This window comes from Parasteatoda tepidariorum, chromosome 6, assembly GCF_982258835.1.
Source record: "Parasteatoda tepidariorum strain Cologne lab strain chromosome 6, Ptep-v5.0, whole genome shotgun sequence".
Lineage (NCBI taxonomy): Eukaryota > Metazoa > Arthropoda > Arachnida > Araneae > Theridiidae > Parasteatoda > Parasteatoda tepidariorum.
Window position 1 is genome coordinate 41,068,342 of NC_141760.1, and position 24,153 is coordinate 41,092,494.

A 24,153-nucleotide genomic window follows, 5' to 3' on the forward strand; every position below is an offset into this window, starting at 1 on the left:
AATTTATTGAAGGCAGTAGAAATATTGAAGGAATATTTTTATTTTTCAATATTTTTGAGGAAATAGCGAAAATCTAGTATAAGAACAAAATTTCTCCGGGAAAAGAATACGATGGAAATTATAATGGCTTCAATATAAAACTCAATTATTTAAAATTTTATTTTCAAAATTATTGCTAACCTAATGTATTATTATGTTGCAAAACTATATTTTGTGAAAATAAAATTTAACTACACACTCTTATAAAAATCTTTTTAAATATGGAAGATCGAAAAGAAATCAAGTCTAAAAAGAAAATGCTAAAGAAATAAAGACAAAACGACTGTCTTAAAAAGAAAATTTGTATTTGATAAGTTGTCGGTTTAAAAACTCGTTTGCCAAAGTCAAAAATATTGAATTTTTTTATATTTTCTGACAATAATAATCATTTTTTAATAATTGAAAACATGGTCAATTTGCAAAATTTTATACAGCTTTATACAAAATTATTAATGAAAACATTTTATCCATATTGAAAGAATGCAATTCTTCAGATTTAACAGAGAAAAGTAAATAGGTAAAAAAATAAATAAATAAAGTCTTATCGGAACAGATCAAAAACGATCTTTTTTTCAACAAGACAAAAATTATCTCAAAGTATTATCAAATAACAAAACATAAATAATCCTCAGACAATCACTTTCTTTTCTTGGATTTTCACGAATTGAAGAAAGCTTTTTTTCATCTTTCATTGGCGATGGGTTAGTTTCACTCCTAGTCAAATTGTAATTCATCGTGTCAGCACATCGCTACTTGATAATTCGCGCAGGAAAAAACACATGGGAAAAGATCGTCACGGCAATCAACGTCGCCTCATGATGGGGGGAAATGCTCTTTGCGCGGGCTTACGAACATCGATGTTGAATCTGAAGAATCACTTTTTTGGGCATTGGGAAACATAGTACTCATCGTGCATACATCGGAATTTCCGACGCTTCGTAAAAGGCACCAACCTAAGCATCGGATCAGCGATGATTACACAACATCAATGTTTGCTGATGAATCGATGTATCGCCCAGTCCTAATGATGTTTGTAAGGTTCGAAAATAATTGGTGTTATGTAACTGCAAATTCAATTGAATTTTGCAGTTTTCTCTCTGTCTTCTGGTACAATAAAAAATCATTCTAGTTTTTACATAGTTTAGAAAACTAAATAGAATTGGGAAACTTCCTGATAACTACTTATTAAAATCGATTTTTTTTTTTTATCATTTGAGATTTTAAATAAGTAATATTACTAAATAATAAAGTGAAACTCAAATCTGAAGTAAATTAAAATATTTAAATTCAATATTAATTTTTTTATTAATATAAGCTTTTTTTAAATGCAGTTTAGGATTATGGAATGAAAATGAATTAATGATTTTTGTTTATAAATTTAAGAATATAATAAACACAATAGAATGCTATTATATTCAAGTAAATTTATTGTCTATCAAAATGTAAAATATTACAGTAATTTGAATTTGCAGTTAAGCCTTAACCATCTATGGGCTGTTGTACCACTAAGTTAAGTTTATTTCAGTAGTATAACATAAATTTTGTATTTGATTTCACTTTGTTAGATAAAAAAAAAATTCTGAAATTCCCTATTATTTCCCATCTTTAATACAATAAGCTATAGTTTGGGTGAGATATTTCTTAAAATCTACTGAATTTTTCTCTATTGTAATATTTTAAGTTGAAACTTTTATTACAGTCATTGAATTCTGCTGAACTGGCTCTATTCCCAAGTCATTGCACAACTGATAGCCATTACTGTAGAGTTATCCTTCCTGATTTATCAACCACTGTAGTTAGAACACAATCAGGTGAAACCGTAGGTGAAATGCTGTTGAAGCTCTTAGAAAGGAAAAGCCTGAGTTATAATGCTGTTAAGGCATACAGTGTAGCCTCTCATCAGGTAAATACTTGTTTCAGAATATCACTGATAATAATATGTGTTACAGTTAAATGATATGATGGTGCGAATAAAGTAAAATTATTTTATATTATTAAAATTGATAGATGGGTTGAAATATTTTGTATAAGTGCTTATATTTGGATATAGTCATTATTAAAAATAGATAATGATTGAATTTTATAATAAACAAATTAATTCTGAAAATTGTAATAAAGGGTAATTAAATTAAGGGGAACGTGATCGTTAAGGAAAATGGTTGAACAATGCTATTGTGGGATAACAATAACCCAATAGGTTCAAAGGGTCACAAAGTGTGAGGCTTGAACAAATTGGTATCACCAAAATTTGGAAAAAGGGTGAAACAAAATAAATTAAAAGATAAATAAGACAAAGTCATGCTATATCCAGATATAAATATGTACTTTAATATGGTAAGCTGATGTTTCCAATATAATAATAGAAAGCATGCCCATAACAATAACTAAAAGTACTCACCACATATAGGAGGAAAAGGGTAACAACAATTAGCAAAATCACCAAATGAAACCATGAAAACACGTTTAAAATCAAAACGTTTTATTATGAAAGAATTCATGACTGAATTAGTATGACATATTTTTAGGCGCATGTTGTAATACATGAAAGACCTTATTAAGAAATGGGTGGCAAGAGAAATGACGTCATGCATAAAAAAATAAGAGCAGGGGTCGCATTCCCCCTAAAATTCATAAAATTCCTAAAACTATGTGCAAACCCTAAAATTCCTAAAAATCTGATAAAATTTTGTTGGTGTTCCTAAAAAATTAGAGTTATAGGCTAAATATAAATAAAAAAAAGCAATAATCTAAGATATAAGAATTTAACTACATTAATTAAAACTGTTTTAATTTTGCCACATGGGAATTCTGATCCTGAGAGAGGTTTTTCGATAAATAAAGCAATGCGTAATGTGAGTCACCATGAGAATACTATTATGTCTCTTAGACTAATCAAAGATACCATTCAAAATTATGGAGGAGTGTTGAAGATCACCACAACACTATTGAGGGCAGTAAAAGAATCTCACAAATCATATCAAGAATATATTAGAAAAATGATCATGATTAATTTGTTTTTCTCTAACTTTTAATATAAATTGCTGATTTGAAATCTAATAATATCACACAATAGTTTTTCTTAATAAAGTAAGGTAAAGGGTAATAATAAAGTTTTGATTAAGAAGGTAAAAATTAAATAAAAATCCAAGTTGGTGTTTATTTATTTTTTCTCTTGATTTATTCTCACTTTTGCCTGTTCCTGAATTATGCACTTAATTTCTGATAGGTAATAGTAAAGTTGAAATTTCAATTTTACACTTTAAAGATTTCATTCTTGACTTAATAAATTTCAGAGCTTTATTTTATGGCTTGCAATTATTTATGATATGTGTGGATGCATTGTAATAATCTTCTGTTATGTAATAAACTACCGTGTGATCTGTTTTTATCCTAGCAAAATCATATATTACCCCTAAAATTTACCTAAAATTTTTTGAAAAAAGTTCCTAAAATTTTAAAAAACTTTTCTGCTACCCCTGTAAGAGTAAGCAATAAATTTAACTTTTGAAAAAGATATTTATGGAAAGAAAGCTTAAATTTAAGAGGGTCTTTATAATGTTAATAAAATTAGAGGTATAAAATGTAGATGTTTGATTTATAGAAATTAATTACAATTAAGATTTAATTTAAAATAAATGTTAAGAAAAAAGAATCTAAAAAAAAAGATTCCCTCTATACTGACCAAAGTCTGCATCACAAAGAATTAAAAAAGGTAACCAACAAGAAGCAAGCACAAATAAGGAACCATTTTAAAAATGTTTTAAAAACTCGTTAACTCGTGTAGGACCAGAAAAGTTACAGCCAATTAGAATAAAGAGGAGGAGAGTTTGAAAAAAAAGGGGAAAGAGATTGGTTAAGTTAGCCCCCTAAAAAATAAAAGTAAAAAGAAAGGTGGGAAAATAGATGGGGGAATTTCCCCCACTGGAAGGATGGTGAATAAATATAATTGCTTTATTAAAAAAAGAATAAAGTTTTGAGAAAATTAAAGGATTAGATATAATTAAGAGTTAATAGTCACTTTACATTAAGTGTAAATGTGACAATATGTGTTCCATCCAAAATAAAGCTTTCATGATTGTTTATACCGTAATTTGATATATAACATTCTAATACAATCAATACAAATATATTACAGAAAGTCTATATGTAAACATATATTTATAAGAGTAGTTGACTTCATGCCTTACCTGACCAAGAAATGGAGTGTATAAAAAGGAGGGAAAAAGTGTTCTTTTAAATTAAAGCCACCACCTCTGGTGTATGGTTTCAAGTTTGTTGTAAAAAAAATTAAAAAAAAGAAGAAAAAATCAAAATTTGTTCGAGATTTACAAGTAATTTTAAAAATTTTGTTCTTCTACATTTTCTTGCAATATTTATATTCAAATGGATAGAATTTTGATACAACATATTCTACATTGTGTTATTCTGAAATCTGTTTCATCGTAACCGTTTACCACATATTAAAAATGATCTTTCCGCATCTAATTGTAGATTGATCAATATTGAATTGTAGGTGCTGACTAATATTTGATTAATTCTTTTTATCCATCATTAGGATAGTCATAAAAATAGAATTGTCCTTTTTGTTCAAAAAATAAAAGAAAATAATTTTGAAATTTTCTTGCTCCCACAGCTTTTTAATTTATTTTCTAAATTGTTCATGAAATGAGAATTTTTTTTTTGAAAATAATGTGTATATTTATATTTTGCTTTCCAAATTAGGTCAATTGATTCAAAATTAAGGGTTCATAGTTTTTAGTTTCTTTTAAATCACCATTCAAACCTGTGTCACAATCTTTTTTAGAAATAGTGCTTAACAGAGAACTACAGCTCAAAAACTCAGCCTACTATCCAAATACTTAACATGGAATAAAGCAACATTAAACTAGCTACGCCATCAAGTTTGCACAAGGACTAGTGCTTGATGCTTTTTTGCCATTTTCGATTAAAAAATCTTGAAATCTGTCTTCATATGAAAAACATGAAGTTATGATTGTTCTCATATGTTGTGAATACAGGGTTTAAATGTACTCTTATGGTCTTAAAATATTTAATATTAAAATGTGTGTTAGGGATTAAAATAATTAATTGTTAAGATTAAAATGATTAATATAATTAATATTTAATTCTCAATAATATGGTGAGACAATTGAATTTTAAACTTATGAAATGTTAGGAAAAAACAAACTGATTGTGCATGTGGAGAGGTAAACCCACAAGAATGTATGAGGAATTAAAACAAATTAATAATTAAATCAATTGAGCAAGGTTATATATTTCTTAAATTGCGTTTAAATAGGCCGAATAGTGGTGGTACAGCATTGTTAAATACTGAATAATCCAATAGTTCCATTGGGCCCTAAATTTAGAAATAAAGTGAAGCAAAAAAAAACAAGTATAAATGATAAGGAGAAATGCATATAAAAACTAATGTAAACGCATTCTTGTGAGTCTAATTATTATCTGTACTAACTATTAAATAAATATATGGCTACTCACCCAGCATGGCGATGAAACAGCAATTGCTGCATTGGAGAAAATGAAAACACACCAGAGATTAATACTTATATTCATTTGTTTATTCTTATTGTTATGACATATCGGTATAATTCCCCAGTCAGCACACACGAACTCACTTGGATATTTCACTAAGCACAACTATAAGCACAAGTTATTATAAATTTTCCGCAAGGTATTTCGAATAATTTTACACATTTTTATATCACCAAAACAAACATCTTGTTATTAAAAAAATTAATTGTCAGTGTCCTGTTTTCTTTGCCTGTTTTCTTTCGCCTTAAAAAACCTAGGGGTCCTTCGTGAATAGCCATTGAGGGAAAAAAGGGAAGGGCACATTACAGAAAGGCCAATGAAATGGGAGGTGGGCAGTTCACACCTAACCCCTTAAGAAACTATTGGCCTACAGAAGAAATTAACAAGGGACAGTACAACTAACACATAGCTTCAACACTCCCGTGTGAAAGGGGAAGCACAGGGCTAAAAAGTTAAAAATAACGATTTCCGTCCAGTAGGCAATTAAAAGTTCACACGCTGTGAGAGAAAAAGAAAATGTCACAAGGTTAAGGGAACTAAGACATAAAATTTATATTTTAAAATTAAGAGCACAGGGGTGCATAAAATTTATATTTTAAAATTAAGAGCACAGGGGTGCAGCTGCTGAAAGAAAAGGACCCTGTCTCCCACACTTTGGCAGGTGACAGCTGCGGAAAGACAGGAGCAAAAGGAGGGTGCCAGAAATGGTATCAGGTTACTGAAAGTGAAAAAATAAGATTGCGGAATATATCTTAAGGCAGTGCATGACCAAAAAAAGAAAATGCGGTAATAAACAATTATAGATAAATTAATATTGCAAAATTAAAATATAAAACATAATAATAATCTGTAAAAGTTAATAATAAATAATAAAATATGCAGTATTTAAACATATTCATTGTGAATATTACATATACACTGTAAATGTTACATATAATTTGTAAATTGATAACAGATTTAATTGTAAACTGAACGTTAATGAAGTTAAGGGATTATACAAATTAATAAGAGATTTAAGTATCATAAATTGATCGTTAATGAAGTTAAGGGCAGAAATCCGTAAACAAGAAATTAAGAGTTAAGAGGCCAAAAGTAAAGCAAATTTAAAAAAAAAAATATTTTACTGAAAGTATAAACTTGTGATAATTAACATTATCACATGTACTATGAAACAAATTTCCTGATCAGGTTCATTTTGCTACATTTCTCCTAATAAGTTTAAAAGGTGAGCTTTGTAAACAAAGTTTATGAAAACTTTCAATATTTTTCCGATGCTTTGTTCAGACGAGTCCTGTTTTCAGATACAAAAAACATAGTGGCGTCAGAACAATGTTTGCAATTCCGACTAAATAACTTCTGGTGGAATATTTTCAAGAAAATGTCAGAATTGTAGTCTGTGTATCACTGAGGAAATATCTAATACCATTAATCTATATCTGTCGTTAGAAATTGCTGTTTCATCTATGACACTGCTTACATTTCTGACAAATGTAAAATTATTTGTAATCTGTTTTGTATGAAATTTATGTCTTGTTAAATGTGGTTTCATAAGAGATTTGACTCTTGTATCATGAATATTAATTTTCTAGAAGACTTCAGTATTTTATTATCTAGCCTATGCAATGGAATATATGTGCAAAAATACCGTTCAACTCAGATAACTTAACCGCAAAATGAAGAAGAACTTATAAGAAATGAAGATTTGTCTGCAAATAAAAATTTTTGAAACTACTAATAAAAAATTTATGTTTATTAAGTTTAATTTATTTATCTAATTAGTGTACTTCTTCAGCTCCATTTGCTGTATATAATTTATGTGTTGATGCAATAAATTTGCCTTTTTTATATTGTCAAAGAAGAATTCTAATGTTTTATGAAAGTTTTATCCACAAACATCTTTCACTTTAAAAAAAAATTGTTAAAAACTACAACAATATTAAAAAAACCTGTTTTAGCTGATTAGATAAAATGAAGAAGATTTGTTTGACTAAATAACTAACTCCTGATATTATATTAATATGCACTTAACTGGTCTAGTGTCTTTAACAAAAGTCTTTAGAAAAGCTGTAATTGACAAAGAACTTAGTTTTTTTTTTTCTGTTCAAAACTGGCTGTAATAAATAATTTTATTCTAGCTGCTATACAGGATTATTTACCTTTAAACTCTTTGTCTTAAATATGTTTAAAGCATTGAATGAAAAATGTCTTTTAATTTGTTTTTTCAAAAATTACTTTATTTCAGAATTTAAAAAAGAAAAAAAAAGTGCAGGAATGTTTTGAGACAGAAAAACAAACCTATTTTTATGCAGTAAAAGTGTCTAACCAGCAGTTGTTTTCTCCTTATTCTTATAGCGAGAGATGGCACCACTAAAAACACTTTTTGTTCATTTTCTATCTAGAAAAGGATGCAATGTTGACTCTTTAAGAAGCATGCAAATATGTGTAAAAAACAATTTTGAAACTATTTTTACAAAAAATAATTTATGAAATTTAATTTTTATTTGCTTTGTAATTATTGTTTTGACAATCATGTATTTTAAAGATTTTTATTTTATATGTTCATTCTAGCCATTAGATCACCGCACAAATGTGACATCATTGAGTTGTAGGGAAATAAGAGTGGAACAAGTCGTTTTATTCTGTGTAGAATTGCCCAATAGGAAAACTATAGGAGTAAAAGCAAAAAATAACAAAATGTGTGGTGATATTCTGAAACCAGTATTAAATAAGTATGGATATAAAATTGATCAAGTCAAAATGACAGTGGTAAGGAAAAATGCTTTGTTGTTTCAATAGCTTGTCTTAAATTCCTTATTTTAATGGATTTTTTTTTCCTGCTGTATAATCCTTATTTAACAAAGCTTAGTAGGCTAGACAAAAATTTTGTTAAAAATTATATGTTGTGTGAATTACAAGACACACTCATATTAAAAAATAGAATTGGACTTCTTAAAAATTATATACTTAATTATATAATGTATTATTATATAAGAAATAATTATAAATGCTTAATTATATACTAAAAATTATATACTAATATATGAGCAATTATTTTTTTGAAAAATAAAATAAAAAATAGTGTCATGCAATTACCTATGCTAGTCTATTTACACAAACCCACTAATTTGCAGTTCCCTGTTGATTCTGTTGCTTTTGGTAGGATTGTTCTGAATACATGACTTATTTTAAGTGCAAATCAGATGGGTAGAATTCATTAATATTTTATCTTTTATTGGACTGTCCTAAAAAATCTTGTGTGTCAATGTTAGTAACACAGTATAACATTTTACAATCAACGTTTTTAAATAAGGTGCTATTTAAATTCATGCAAAATTTGTACCAACTATAATAAATGGAATGATAAATGAATAAATACATTTTGAAGAAAATGTTGAAGTGAAAATATTTGATTTTTTTTTAAAAGTACAAAGCTGAAAATCATTATGTTATAATTATTTTTACATAAACATGTTGGTTAACTATCAGAAAAAATTTGTACATTGTCCTGTAAAGATGCTTTTTAGCTTCAAAATTTGGATATTTTTCAAATTAATTGTTAGTGTAAAAGAAACCTTTTTCTGCTTACTATAGTTGTGACAAATTTTCTATGGCTGCTCATAGCACAGTTTTTAAATGTTTTGATGAGTACATTTTTCTACATTTACTAGTTTTATCAATTAAAATTTCCAAGGTAGTTGCATTAGGTAAAAATCCAGTTTCTACAGCAATAAAAAGTAGTGAGTTGAAACTTGAGTAGTGAGTTGAACCTTTTCCAGATTAGCATGTGTTTCACAATCTCAAAGTGCTTTAGTCATCTTTTTTTATACCAGACGTAGTTTTCTATAGCACTATTTACTCACCTAATCTAGATAAATAATTCTAATTACCTTGCACGGTATAACTAATTCTGACTTTTGTGCCAGAGAGTTGCATTCAACTCAACTTTCTTTTACTGCTTTTTCAGGTTTGCCACTCCATAGGGTGAATACAGGGAATTCAAAAATCACCTAAAATAACTCAGAAAATGCAAGGAATTTTGATTTTTCTTTATAAACTGCGAAAATACAAGGAATTTTGTTTCTTATTTTCGTCTTTTAAAAATAGTAGCCACTCAAAATTCATTCTATAGGATATTTAAGTATGATATTTAACTGTATTAAACTAGTTCATTTACTATAGCATTATTTGTTTTGCATATGTTCAGCTGTTCTTTTTTCCCTTTAGTTTTTATAACTAGTATAGTTAGCCCAATACCAGGGGTCTGCCTAGAAGAAATTTGGGACAGTTAACAGACCCTTCACAAAATATCTTTTCATAAAAACGAAATGGCCAAAATTGGTCCTTGGCAAAAAGATATTTTGCCAAATTATTATCTGGTTTACTTACTAGTTCAAATAAACGTTTAAGTTCATTGTTTGCACCTACAAAATTACAGCCATTTTCTGTAAAAAGATTAGATAACCTCTTTGGGACATAAATCGTTTTAAAGCAGCTATGAATGAATCTGATGTCAAATCTGAAACTATTTAAAAGTGAACTGCACGAGTTACAAAGAAAATGAAAATTGCAAAATAAATTTTTTGCAATGGACCTTTTCTTTGAAATTTGTTTTTTATTTGAAAGGGGCCACTGAAATCAATTCCTGTAATATTAAATTGGAAGAATGGAATGCATCTTTCTGCGGGTAAATTTCCCATTTTTTGCACTGAAAAGTGAGGATTAAATTTTGCACAATTCTGAACAATACTTCACGCTAAGCTTCTGCCTCCAGTAGGTCAATATTTTTGTCTAGTTAAATGCAAAAGTGTTTATGTGCCTACATGACAGTTTCTTTCATGTATATCTAGCATAATAAATTTAGTAATGGTATGATTTTTAGGTTAAATCAAAGGAAATTTTTTATCATAAGATAATTCTCAATTCCTAAGTCTACCTCCAACACGAATAACACTCTGATTTTCATCAATAAATGGAGATAACAATTTTCAATTGGAATGCTTTACCTGTTGAGAGATGCTCAACCTTTCATAAACTTGATTTAGGCTTTCCTTTTGAAAGGCTTTTCTTTAAGGAAATCAACTTTAACTCATCGGAATTCAATTTTTCTGCCGTTAACTCACTTGATTCCTTTTTTTTTTTGCAGTTTCCTATAAACCTAAGGATGAAACTAAATACATTGATTAATTTTCTATAATTATTACTTGATTTCAAAAAATTATCAATAAAATCAGATTTAACCGCAATTAAGTTCTGGGTGTTAGTGTCTTTTAGTTCACATAAAAAGTCCATATCTGCTGAAGGATCATCTAAGTGGTTAGATGCCAAGTTTAAGGAAACTGGTTCTTGCAGAAAAGTAGGTCCATACCACCAAAGCTTGTGATCAATAAGCTCATTTGGAAGCATTCCCCTGGAAATTAAATGTGCTGGGTTGCATTTCGATGAAACATGTTGCAATTTAAAGTTTCTGCTTAACTGTTATATTTTACCAACTCTATTTACGACAAAAGTCTTTAGCTGATGTGGTGGTGTCTGAACCCAGGCCAAAGAAATCGATGAATCATTTCATCAAGGATAATCTTCAAAGATTGTTCAACTCTTGTTTTGAGTTGAATAGCCAGAAGGCAGCTGCATAATTCTAAGCAAGGTATGAAAATAGTTTTGAATGGAGACACTCGAGACTTGCTAGTAACCAATCTTACAGTAGCTGAATTGTCCGAAAGTATACATTGAATGTATATAACAGCTCCATGCGCAGCTTCAGAAGCATCTGAGAAACACTGTAAAATAACCTTTATTGGGTTATCTACTAAAGTCCAACGAAGAATTTTTATTTGTTCAATGTCCTTTAAAGAGGAGAATAAATCACTCCAGCTCTTTCTTAGGGATTGGGGCAAAGTATCTTCCCAACTAAGTTTTTGTAACCATAATGATTGCATGAAGATTTTAAACTTGCTAATGAGTAATAGTTTTTGTTAATAAACTATTACTTTCCGTCTGAATCTCGATCCACGGACTACAGTTGGCAGATTATGACGCAGTAAAAAGTTTCACAAAGTTTCGCTGTGATATGCATCGTTTGGATCCAAAAATTAATCGGGATCTGCCGAGTATCCCACTGCTGAACAACACTGTGACAACTTCTATCACTGGAGTATTAAAATCAAGGCTTTGCTGACACTTAAGAAAATTGCAAATGTGCTAACTGAAGAAGCCCCATTGATCCAATATTGCGGGAACAATGGACATTAAGCAATGATGACGCAGTAGCGTACATATAACTATCGCTTTCTGACGACCAAAGTCTTCAGTTCGCAAATGAAACTAACGCAAAAATTCTATGGGAAAAAATTCAAAGCACATTTACTGGTAAAACCGAAGATCAAAAAATCTATGCAAGTAACGAAGTAAAAAATCTTGAAATGAAGGAAAATGAAAATGTGTCAGACTATATTGCAAGATCATGTGGACTTCAAACGAGATGTTCGTCACTGGGACTGGAAATTTCTGAAAGAGAACTTGTATTTTATACTGTTAGAGGGTTACGAGGAAAGTTTTCCAAAATAAGAGAAATCCTGAAAACCCAACGTGAAAAACAAATGGATGAAATTTTAGAAATACTGCGGGAAGAAGAAAGCATCTTATCAAAATTAAGAAATGATATTCCTAGACGAACAGAAGCAGTCAAAGTAGAATATAAATATGAAAATAGAAGCAAGAAGAAATGTTTCATCTGCCATAAAACGGATCACCTAGCTAAAGATTGCTATTTCCGAAACAAGAACAAAGGAAATCAAAACCAAACATCTCAAGAAAAAGACTTCGTAGCTATCCTTTCCAGGGAATGACAACAATCTCCCCCTGCGAGAAGGATTATACAGTTACTGTTAGCGAACTACAAAATATTTATAAAGAAAATATAGATGAGAAGAAAAAGGTTAAAAATAAAGCGTACTAAGTTTAATTATTCTTAAGTTACAAATTGGAATTTGTAACACAATTTGTAGATTGAAAACTTCTTTAATCAAACTATATTTTAATGCAAAAAAAAGAAAAAAAAACTTTTCAGAGCAAAGATTATGAAATAGGTTCGCAATTTCGAAAAATTTTCGGTTTTTGAATTAATCCACCTTGATCGAAAAATGATCACGTATGGCTCGTGACAAATGAATTCTCCCTATAGGCCGCATCGGCACACAGATCGCACATCATGAAAGGAAAACTTTTAAACAGATATAAGCTGTGGCCTATCTACCGGAAATTACTTAGCTTTTTTTTCCACAATTTTACAAAAACGAGACCTTTTTATCAAAATGTCTGGACAGACCCCTGAATACAGCTCACACTAGAGCATATTGATTGTGTTTTTCCTTTTAATATATTGTGTCTAATATGTACAGAAAAAACACTGCAAATTTTTTTTTCTCCAGATTTGAATGACAACCCTGTTTTTTATATTTGCTTGTTGTGTAAAATGCAGCTATAAAAAATGAGATAATAGATTTATATTTGTACTTAAACCACAAATCAAATTATAGATTTTACATAAATGTTATACTTTTCCTAGAATACAAATAAATAATTGTGTTTAATACAAAATCAAAAAAGCTCAATATTTTTTAGACTAATCAGTATTGTGGTAGGCTATAATGTTTGATTAAAAAAGGAAGTATATATTTCATTTTATTATGATTTTGTTAAAGCTTTTAGAGTTCAAATTTTTTTTCTCTATTTTTTTCAACAGGCTTCATTGCAAAAACCAGTAGTAATTAGTGCACCTATTACTACAATTGATAATCAAAGAATAACTATTGAGATGAAAGAAGCATTTTGCATTGTCTGTGGTAAGTCTAGTTGTTGTGTTACAATTTATTTATTCTAAATGTATATGTAGAGTATGCAAAATTAAAAGCAGATCAACTTAATAATTTTTCATCTACTACTATTGTCTGAGAGTCTATTTTAATTAATTATGCAGAGGATATTTTAAGTTACAAAATCTGGCACAGAAACATACTTTCTCTTAATAGGCATATCTTCTTTTTGATAGATTTGTCATATTTTGATTCCTAATCCTCAAAATATGTGGTGCAAAAACCATGCTGCATGGCAGTAGACGCTGCAGATTATCATAGCATTTGCAGATTAATTAATCTCAGTTTACCTTATTTATACATATTATAGTTTTTGTCTGAGTTAGCGTTATAGACATATTTGAATCGATGAAGGTTGTGCTGCAGATTGACTCAATATATTCTGCTTTCAGGGGTGGCTAAATATTCGTTAATATGGTCTCAATTGTTTAGCCAGAAAAGCAGCCAAAAGGTTAAACCTCTTCTTATCTCCAGAACTATCGAAAAATATTGAACTAAATTGTAAAACTTTTTTTTTTCAGAGACAATTTCGTACAAAATGTAATTTTTTCAGATCATTTATTATTAATATAATAGTCAAAAAATTTTTTTGATTTTTGTGGTTTACTAATTTTGACATACTTTTGCAGTGTGTAACTTTAAATAACTGAATTCAAAGTTTGAACTGAATTGACTCAATGTTATCTGAGTAATGAAATTTCAAAGTTGTATTTTAAACTTTTTATTTTGCTTAAACTATTTGACCAATTTTGTTAAAGTTTTGTAATTTTAAATTATTAATTTTAAAATAATGTTAAAATTTTTTTAACCATAACAAAAAAAATTTTAATGAAAGTTTTCTAATTTTTATTTAATTATATAGTTTAAAATTTTTGCATCAAACAATTAAAAAAATTTCCACTTTTATAAAATAAAAAATTTTTATGTAATTTTTTTTGCATTTATTTATTTTGACTAAATGAGTTTTACAATTTATGATTTGCATTAATATATCTGAACATTTATTAAAAGATGGTATAACTGCCATTAATATTATGAGGTTGAAATTTTGAACTGCTCTCCATTCGAACTATATTTTCCAGATTACCCTTTTATAGTGAGGGTTATAAATCTCAATTAGTCAAAAAAAAAAATATGTTATTCAGATAAAATGTTCCTTTTTGTGTCTGATTTTAAACTATAAATATTGTTTGCTCATATTAATAAGCATATTTAAGGTCAACCTACATTAAGATATTTATATTCTATGTTATTACATTACCCGTATGCCCTAAATAAGGGCAGACCGGGGTAAATTCTTCCATTCTATGTTATTACATGAAAATGTGATTTTTAGATCACAAATTTTAAAAGTATTTTATTAATTAGTTTTTTAATTATTATTTTTTTAAAATTTGATAAGTTAATGAAGTTTTCTTCTATTTTGTTCAGAGCATCATGTATATATACATAGTTGCCAATTCTTTTCAAATTTTCGACATATATGAAATTGTTTTGGTGGTGTTAAAGTAGAAAATTTGTTACACTGTTCAAATATCTTCATAAATAATGAATTTAATATTTTTAAAATATATAAGAAAAATATAAGTGTCAGTTATTCTTGAAAAAAAAATTACCAAAAAGACTTGTTTTAACCCCTTGCCTAACCCAGGTGTACATCTACACCTTTCCGAAATGCTTAATGCACTGCTATCAGTAAACTACTCCCACGGCTTTGTAAAGCAATAGAATGACCTTGAGAATGTTTTCGAAGGATTTTAGACGGGAGTGGTGGGTGAGAAGGGGACATTTCTGGAAAGTAAATCATAGCAGTGCAGTTATACTTTAAATATTATTGTTTTTGTTATTTTACTGTTTCACTTTAATTTTTGTAATTCATTATTTCTTTCTTTTACTTCGTAAAAGTAAACAGTTCTTCGATTGAAAATCGTGTCTCTCTTTTTCTCCAATACGCACCAAAACTATGTGCGCTTATGTGGAGACTGATGGGGGGGAGGTAAATCTTGAAATTTTGCTTTGCAGGCAAAGGGTTAATAAAGCCTTTCTTTTTCTAACCCGATGTTTCCATATTTTATTTATATATATTTTATGATAAATGGCACCTAAGGTATTATGTATATGTATAGCTTAGGCACAAAAATTTAAGTTTATAGTATCAAAGAATGTCAGTTTTTTTTTCTTTTAGATTTGTTCTCCCTATAATTTTCAAGATACAGTATAGCGCCGATTATCCGAACCCTTATTATCCGAAAGTCCAATTATCCAAACTACGTCTGAATTCTTTTTTTTAATTTTTTTTTTTTTAAATTTTTAAAAGTCTGGAATACTTTTTAACCTCTTGACAATTTTTCTAAATTAAGAAGAATAAATAATATCCCCTACATCCGAAGACCATATTTAATTTACAACCTTTTTAGCAGTTTTCTTATAGCAGCCATACGTGTATGGTGATACAGTTAAACCTACCTATCCCTTTACAACTGAAAATTATCTTCCAAGAATGCGAGCTTCATTTTGATAGTCTACAATGGTTGGAATGCAGAAGGAGTGCTGAAGTTTTATAATTGGGGAATGGGTAGTTGTCACTTATGTTTAATGATTAGTGATTACAGTGCTTGGAATAATAAATCTTGGAATAAAATTCTTAACAGAAAAACTGAAGTTTCTGAACCAGTAGATCTTTCGGATGAAAATGATGAAATTGTTGCTGAAATTTTGAATGAAAATCGGAACTCCACGGACGAAGAGGAAGAAGTAAGTGATCAAGTTCAAGATAGAGGACCTCCTCATATAGAAACATGCAATTCATTAGATATTGCAATGAATTGGCTAGAACGTCAAAATAATGTTGATCCAGTTCAGTTGATATATTTAAAAAGAATAAGGGATGTATGGCTGCTAAAAAAAAAACGCATCTTCTTTGAAACGAAATCTTTGCTGTATTTCTTTTGTAGTGGAAAATAATGAAAAATGTGGTAAAATCAGTAATTGACAAAAAAAATTATAAAAAACTGAAATATGATAAAAATAATTCAAAATGAAAAAAAGTTTTAAAAAAAGTTAATTAAAAATATTTCAAAATTGAAGAAAAAAAAACTTTAAACACACCAAAGCTGTTTTAGATAGTATTACCAGTCCTAAGCCTACAAAAGGTGCGAAGGGAAGTTAGTGCATAAATAATAATCATGTACACTAGATTTTAAACAGTTTTCCAATCATCCGAACCATCTTCGGTCCCGAGCAGTTCGGATAATCGGCGCTCTACTGTATATTAACATCGCTTTAGATTATTTTTTGAAGATTTTTTTTTTTAATTGTTGTTTACAAAAATTTTATTCTTAACCATATAGCACATTTATTCTTGCTGTTGTGTAAAAAATAATTCACATTGTGTTTTTGCATTTGCATTAACAACCAGCTCCGTGGCGAAAGTGTCATTATGAAAGACTAAAGTTCAATCCTCAGTGGTGACATGAAGAAGTCCACCTTGCTTCAGATTGATATGTTACAGACTGTCTAGTAATTAATGTCAGATTGCTGATCATTTGGCCACAATGCTTTACCTTTTTTATAATGTCTGATATTGTTATTTTAAAGAGTATTATAATTGCATTATCATAAAGAATAAATATGTATTTTTGTAATTAAATTTCTCATCTTCCTCAGATCCATTTGTTGTTAGCAAAGAGAAGTCAACACATCCCTTTCCTGACTTAGAAGAATTAACGAACCAAATTTTTGATGACTTGCTAAAAACAAGGCCAGATTTTCAATATGATGACTTAGGGTCCATTGACCAAGAAAAATCAAAAGAAAATGTAAGATTGTTATATTAAATGAAATAGGCTTTATTTATGTTTTTTTAATGTTTTAAAAGGACAGTTAAAATGGTTAATAGATAAAATAAGAACTGTTCATAACTTAGCTTATTTTGATAATTAATTTGCATTAACTGCAAAGACATATTAAATTTTTTATTGTTAATTTTTTTAAATGTTAATTGGGATGGAAATTAATTCCTTGAATAAAAATCAAAAATTTTTAATGCATTCTTTTGAATCTTTTGTTTTGTTTTAGCATCAGGCCTTTAGCAGAATTTGCAGAGTCAATCTGCAGCACTATCTTTAAAAAATTAAATTTGTGTGTGATTACAACACAGTCAGGCAGAGATTGTAAAAATTAACCTTAATCTAACATAACTTTAGCACAATTTGAGACTATTAAGTAAAATAAAGTTATACACAAAAACTTTCTGTTTAAATTTAATTTGAATTTTGTACAATCATACTTTGGATTTGCCCAAAAGGAAAAAAAAACAGATGCTTATACTAAACCCAATAAAGAAATCAGAAAGTTTTAGCTTGGAAAAGATAATATTAAAATAAAATCTTGTAATTTTAGGAGATGAAATGAAAAGAATTGTAATTTATGATCTGTCTTGTGCTTATTTATAATTTCTTTTTAATTATTTAAATGAAATTCACAAATTTGCCATCACAGGTACTCTGCAGACAAATAAAACAATAACCAAATATGTAAACATTAAGTTAGTGTCTTTTTTGGTATTTTTTTTTTTTTTTTTTTTTTTTTTTGAAAAAAAAAAGGGGGGGGGAACTGTTTATATTTTTCAAACATGAAGATAGAAAAATCTTATATTTTTTTGTTTTATCTTTAAATTTTACTTGTTCTTTAGATTCTTTCTGTTTGCAATTTTTCTCAATTTGTTCATTTAAATTTAAAAAAACGATATGAGGTGTAAAATAGCCTGCAGATGCTGAGCTGGAAGTTTTCTGCTACCGGGGGAGCATCAGTAACTTGCAGAATGATAAGAGATTTTGTTCAACAGTATTTTTTAAAGTTATATCATGATATCAGGGTTGCCACAGGCGACTAAAATGCAAATATTTGCAACTATTTTCGGCCTGAAGCGACTTAGGCAACTTTTTTTTGCCTGAAAAGGCTAAAAAAAAAAAAAAGGTGACTACCGGGAGACTTTTCTGTACTCACAGCGATGTTTTTTAGTATTAATAGGGTTGACAACCTGAGGCCAGGAAGAGCTTCTGAAAACAATAAATTTTTTTTTTCATAAAAAATAAAATAAAAAATTTTGAAAATCATTGAAATGTTAGATTCTTTCCAATTTCCACAGATTCCATTTTAAGTCCATTTTGTTTCTTGACTGCCTTTTCAAAGGTTATTGCTACAAAATTTTGCTTGACTTTAAATTCCCAATTTTTAATAAGATATTACGATGCATGAATTTCGAAATTGAATAATCACTTTTCACAGTATATTTGTTAAATCAATTATTGATAAAATGGAAAACTTTTTAGAAAAAGTTTTTTTTTTTTTGAATGAATTCTAGTAATTAAAAGTATTTAATTTCATGCAAATATCAATTTTTTATATAAAAATTCAGTGCTTAGAACACTATTTTTTATATAAAAATTATCATATTTGCCACCAACTTTACTAAATGGATCATCGAATATGATAATTAAGTCATTTATAAAATTTTGTTTTAGTATTGAAAAATTCTTATTTAGGCAACTATTTTCATGGTTTTCAGCAACTATTTTCATGCATTAGGCTACTAAAAGCAACTTTTTTTTGTGGCAACCCTATAAAACGTTTTAGGGATATGATTGTGAATTTTTTTGTATGCATTATATGCTTTTTTGATTGTGTCATAATGAATGTTTAAATTTCTGAGAAATTAATAAAATGTTTCATTTTAGCAAAATAAGTGTTCTGTGATATCAGCGTTCGAACTATGAATTCTGATAAGTAATGCTCATCTGTCACTTTATTTCTAATAGAATTCTTTCTAAGGTTCATTGTAGAATTCATTTAACTACCTTTTTAGTGTTATTTCAGGCTACAAGATTTAAAACTGTGATACTTTAAAAGTTTCAATTTAAGGTCAAAATGTTTTTTTTTTTTTTTTGTTTTTTTTTTTTTTTTTGTATTTAAAATTTAATTATGTTTTTTCTTTGATTTAAAATTAATATTTTTTGTTGTTGTTGTTGTTGGTTTTTTTAGGATAAAAGCACTTACAAGTCTTCAAACTTGTTTTCTCATACTACCCATCAAGATATTGATTCTTCTCAATGTTCCAGTAAAATTAAACCACTGAAGTTACCCAATGAGAACAAACCTCTCTTGCCTCACAATCCATCCATAATAAAAAGTAATTTTTCAATCTTTTTTAAACAGATTATGCTTTTTTTGACCTTTTGTTTTTCTTTTTTCAAAATAGTATGAAATATGCATTGTTAAATAATCTGGACATACATGGAGAATTTTAAATCTTACTGATTTTTTTTTAAAAAAATATTTACGTTTATGCAGCAAAAATTGCTTGTTATGGGGCAGATATTTTTTTAAGAGAAATGTTTCCTACATTATTCGTTAAACGAAAATAATAAGCAGACGTTGACAAAATTTATGCAATGCAGTGACAAAAAATAGAAGTTACGAATAGTAGTATGCATGCTGCTCCCGAAGGCAAAAGATAAATTTCCACTTTAGCTAAAAAGTTTCCAATTCTATCATTTCGTGAATATGCCATCAATCTGCAAGTCTTTTTTTTTCCAACTCAACTCTGTGAAACTATCATTTTACAAGGTATAAGGTGAATAAACAGAAGTGATGATTTTAGGAAAACTTGAAATATAATTTTGCATTAAAGAGAGATGGAACACAATTGCTGAAGTTAGATGCAAAAGGATTAATGTCAATTTTGTGGGGACGAATTATGGGAGCAAAAGTATACTTCTTTCTTTTATGGATTATTGATATTGTCTTCTCAATGTATATATTGTTTTTTATGTATGTCTGGTATATTTAAAATTTGTCATGTTTTTACTATTTTTGGAACAAAGGTTTTTTTAAAGGAAAGACTTCTGCATGATTGCAGATACTTTTGAATTGTGTGTGTTAATAGTTTATTCTTTTTTTTAATCTTATGCATTATACAAAAAAATTTCCTGTGTATTTTTGTACCGGTACAAAGCCTGTATAATGAGGAACCTGTGTGGTATTTTTTAGTATAAAACTCCAACCCATTTTATGACGATAGACACCAATTTCAGTTCGGTGGGTTAACTAATTATTTTGTAATTAATATTTAAAATTGCTCGATTAGCAACGCCCCTTGAAACGCAGTTAGTTTCCCCATCTCGGCTGATGACGTCAAAATATAGGAAAAATATGCGTCCTATCACCTTCTGATACAGTAAAAGCGCATGTCGTAGCTCATAGAACATTAATAAAAATTCTCAAAAATAACTCCAAGCACTTACAACAGGTATTTTTTTATATCACGTTGTAATAGCTTTACATTTAACATGCTATGTAAAATTTAATAATATAAATATAAATGTACCAAGAGGCGAAAAATGACAGGATTGGTGCAAGGCCATCAAACGTGATGACCAAAAAGAAGGGGGGGGGATTGGGAACTATCTGAAACTGTATTTTGTTATAAAACCATTTTACAGTACTTAGTAATATTTTAATTTTATAAGAATGTTTTTCTTTTGATTAAGCTTCTCTAAAGAAATCATTCATTATGCTGAATTAAAATGTTTATGAAATGATCTTTTTAAAAAATGCCTTTTTCTTATTTTATTCTTTGAAAGGATTTTATTCTTAAAGAGTAATCATGTACAGGTTATTCCTATAATATTTTTCTCTAATTTAAACGACCTATTTCGTTTTCTTCTGCTGTAACTTTGTTATCTAAAACATATGTTCTTTTGTTTTTTACTTTATTGAAATCGAAATTTTAGAGATAAAATTTTTTTTACTTTTTGTGTAGTTGGGAGGAGGAAAAATTTAAAAAGAACTAAAATAAAAAATGGAAGAGGCTTAAAATCTTTTGCATCACTTCTAATAACTAAACTAAACTCAGTGGCGCGACAGCCCATACAGGGCCAAGGCCTACAGTGCCCATCTCAGTTTTCTTGACCTTTGGGCTCTGGGATGCAGGAGCAGATGTTCCGGTTAGGTGGTGAACCGAATGCGAAACCCCCAGTGTTTAGTTCCCAAGCATACTTGGTACTCATTTATCGACCCACTGAAGGCATGAAAGACTGACCTTGACCGACCCGAGGATCTTCTAATAACAATTAAATAAAATATCTTAGAAGTAAACAATAAAAAATAAGAAATTTTTAAAGAAAATTTGTAAACTTTATTTCTATAAAAACTTTTTATTTAAAATCTTATACATTTCAATTTGCTCAGTCTGATCAAATCAGCATGGAATTTTTAAAACAATTCATACTTTAATGTATGTTATTCGTAAAAATAAGCCAACATTAATAAAAAAAATAATAATAATGCTTTTCAAAGGTCATTGATAAAAAGTACAAAATAGGAAAGTAGTTTAAAACTCCTTTTGATTCGGATTCATTTTTTCATCGTTGGATAGAGCTTTTGTTACGAAAAACATAAATGAGGGCCTTAAAGCCAAAATCTTAATCAATATGCTAGGTGAAAAAACAAACAGTGTCTTGTTGTACATTGAAGATGATGATTTAAAAAACTATGAAAAATTAAAAGCTTTAATATTGCGCGATTTTCAACAAACTCCCCAAGAATGTTTTAATAACTTTAAAAATGCCTCAAAGTTTAAAGGAGAAACATATATTCAATTTGCTACTCTCTTAAATTCACATTTCGAGTATTATTGCAAATTACGTAAAGTTGAAACATTTAAATCATTCTGCAACTTAATCATATCCGATAAAATAGAGACATTAAATAAAGAGATGGCTAGCCATATTCTAATCCGTCAGAGAGAAAATTGGTTTATATGGGGAGAACACTTTTTTTCGGAATGAGAACAGAAATTTCAGAAAAAACCGCCCAAGTAATTTTTCTCAAACGATAGATAATTAAAATGGAGCTCAGAGACATTGTTATGTTTGCGGAGAAATTAATCACTATGCACACTATAGCCTGAAACAGTTGGAAAAAACTTACGATTCCAGAAGCGATAACACTGAAAGAAAAAAATACCCCTCCTAGTGAAAACTTAAAAAATAAAAGCTTTAGTGTTAATTCCTGTAAGCCATTTGGAGAAAATAATTTTAAACACGAGTTGCAGTATGCTGAGATTTATTTGAATGGAAACCACCCGGTTAGAGCCATTATAGATTCTGGAGCCGAATTGTCGGTGATTAATTCAAATAAAATAAAAATAACGATTCTCTTCAACCTAACATAATATTAACCTCTTGTTTCAATGATAAACATTTGGCCAGATTAGTAGAAATTGAAATGCCCATAAATCCCAATACGTCAGGGTTGAAGGTCAGCGCCGCAGTTACAGATCATCTCGACGCCGAATGTTTTATAACGCCCACGATATATGAGCAATTAATAAAACTAGGTCAGCTTTCTTCAAGTGTAAATACTCAAACCGAAACTTCTATGAGAGAAGATTTCTGTAAGCGTTGTAATTTGAATTTTATTAATGACTTTTGCTCTTGTGAATGTTTTTTTATTTAATATCAACAATGTGTATAGTAATGATGAACTTGATTTATCACATGACTCTTGTATTAGAAATGAACTGTCAGTGTTGATTAATAATTACAAACCAAATAAAATTAAAGATACTAAGTTGACAATGAAAATTATCTTAAAAGATGAAATCCCAGTATGTCAAAGGTCTAGACGTTTATCTTTTTCTGAGAAACAAAAAATAAATGCTCAGATATCAGAATGGTTAAAAACATATAATTAGAGACAGTTGCTCTGATTATTGTTCCCCAATAGTTCTTTGCAAAAAGAAATATAATTGCCTAAGATTATGCATAGATTATCGAAAGTTAAATTCTAAAACAATTAAAGACAGATACTCCTTACCTCTAATTGACGATGTGTTAGAACAATTACAAGGTTCCAAAGTATGTAGCAAAATTGATCTCAAAAACAGGTTTTTCCATATAGACGTGGACGAGGAGTAAAAAGTATACCTGATTTGTATGCCACACAGAGTATTTGTAACACCTGATGGGCAGTATAAGTTTAATAAAGTGCCATTAGGGTTGTGTAATAGCCCTAGTGTATTCCAGAGGTACATTAATTATGTGTTTCGTGATCTTCTTAGAGAAAGTGTTGTCATCTTCATGGATGATAATTTTATACCCGCAGAAAGTGAAATAGACGCACTTCACAGGTTAACGAGAGTATTACAAAATGCATCCGAATATGGATTAGAACTTAATTTAAAGAAATGCCAGTTTTTGATGTCTAAAATTAACTTTTTGGGTTATATTATTGAGAACATTACCATTAAACCCTCTTCCGAAAAAACACTAGCTGTTCAAAATTTTCCTGTATCTAAATTTACTAAACAGATGCAGAGTTTTCTTGGGTTAACCGGGTATTTTAGGAAGTTTATTCTTAACTATGCTTTAATTGCTAAACCATTAAGGGATTTACTTTGGGGAAACAGTGTATTTTATTTTGGCCCAGAACAACAAACAGCATTTCAAACTTTAAAACAAAAACTTTCTGAAAATCCTGTCACATTTTTTAACAAGGAGCAAAGCTTGAGTTGCATACCGATGTAAGTAAATTTGAGTATGCTGCTATTCTTTTTCAGCAATCTGATAACAAATTACACCCAATACACTATATAAGTAAAAAAACGATTCCTCAAGAGGAGAATTAT

At 28.8% G+C, this 24,153-nt stretch overlaps 1 protein-coding gene across 1 annotated transcript in view; it reads left to right on the forward strand.

The window, feature by feature from the left end:
* LOC107454399 (regulator of G protein signaling loco) overlaps positions 1–24,153 on the forward strand; it is a 72,011-nt gene that overhangs the window by 41,530 nt on the left and 6,328 nt on the right. The window contains exons 9-13 of the mRNA XM_087165715.1: positions 1,739–1,942; positions 8,161–8,358; positions 13,334–13,433; positions 17,130–17,281; positions 19,506–19,653. Of these exons, the coding sequence (XP_087021841.1) occupies positions 1,739–1,942; positions 8,161–8,358; positions 13,334–13,433; positions 17,130–17,281; positions 19,506–19,653 (802 nt within the window). The remainder of the gene's footprint in view (positions 1–1,738; positions 1,943–8,160; positions 8,359–13,333; positions 13,434–17,129; positions 17,282–19,505; positions 19,654–24,153) is intronic.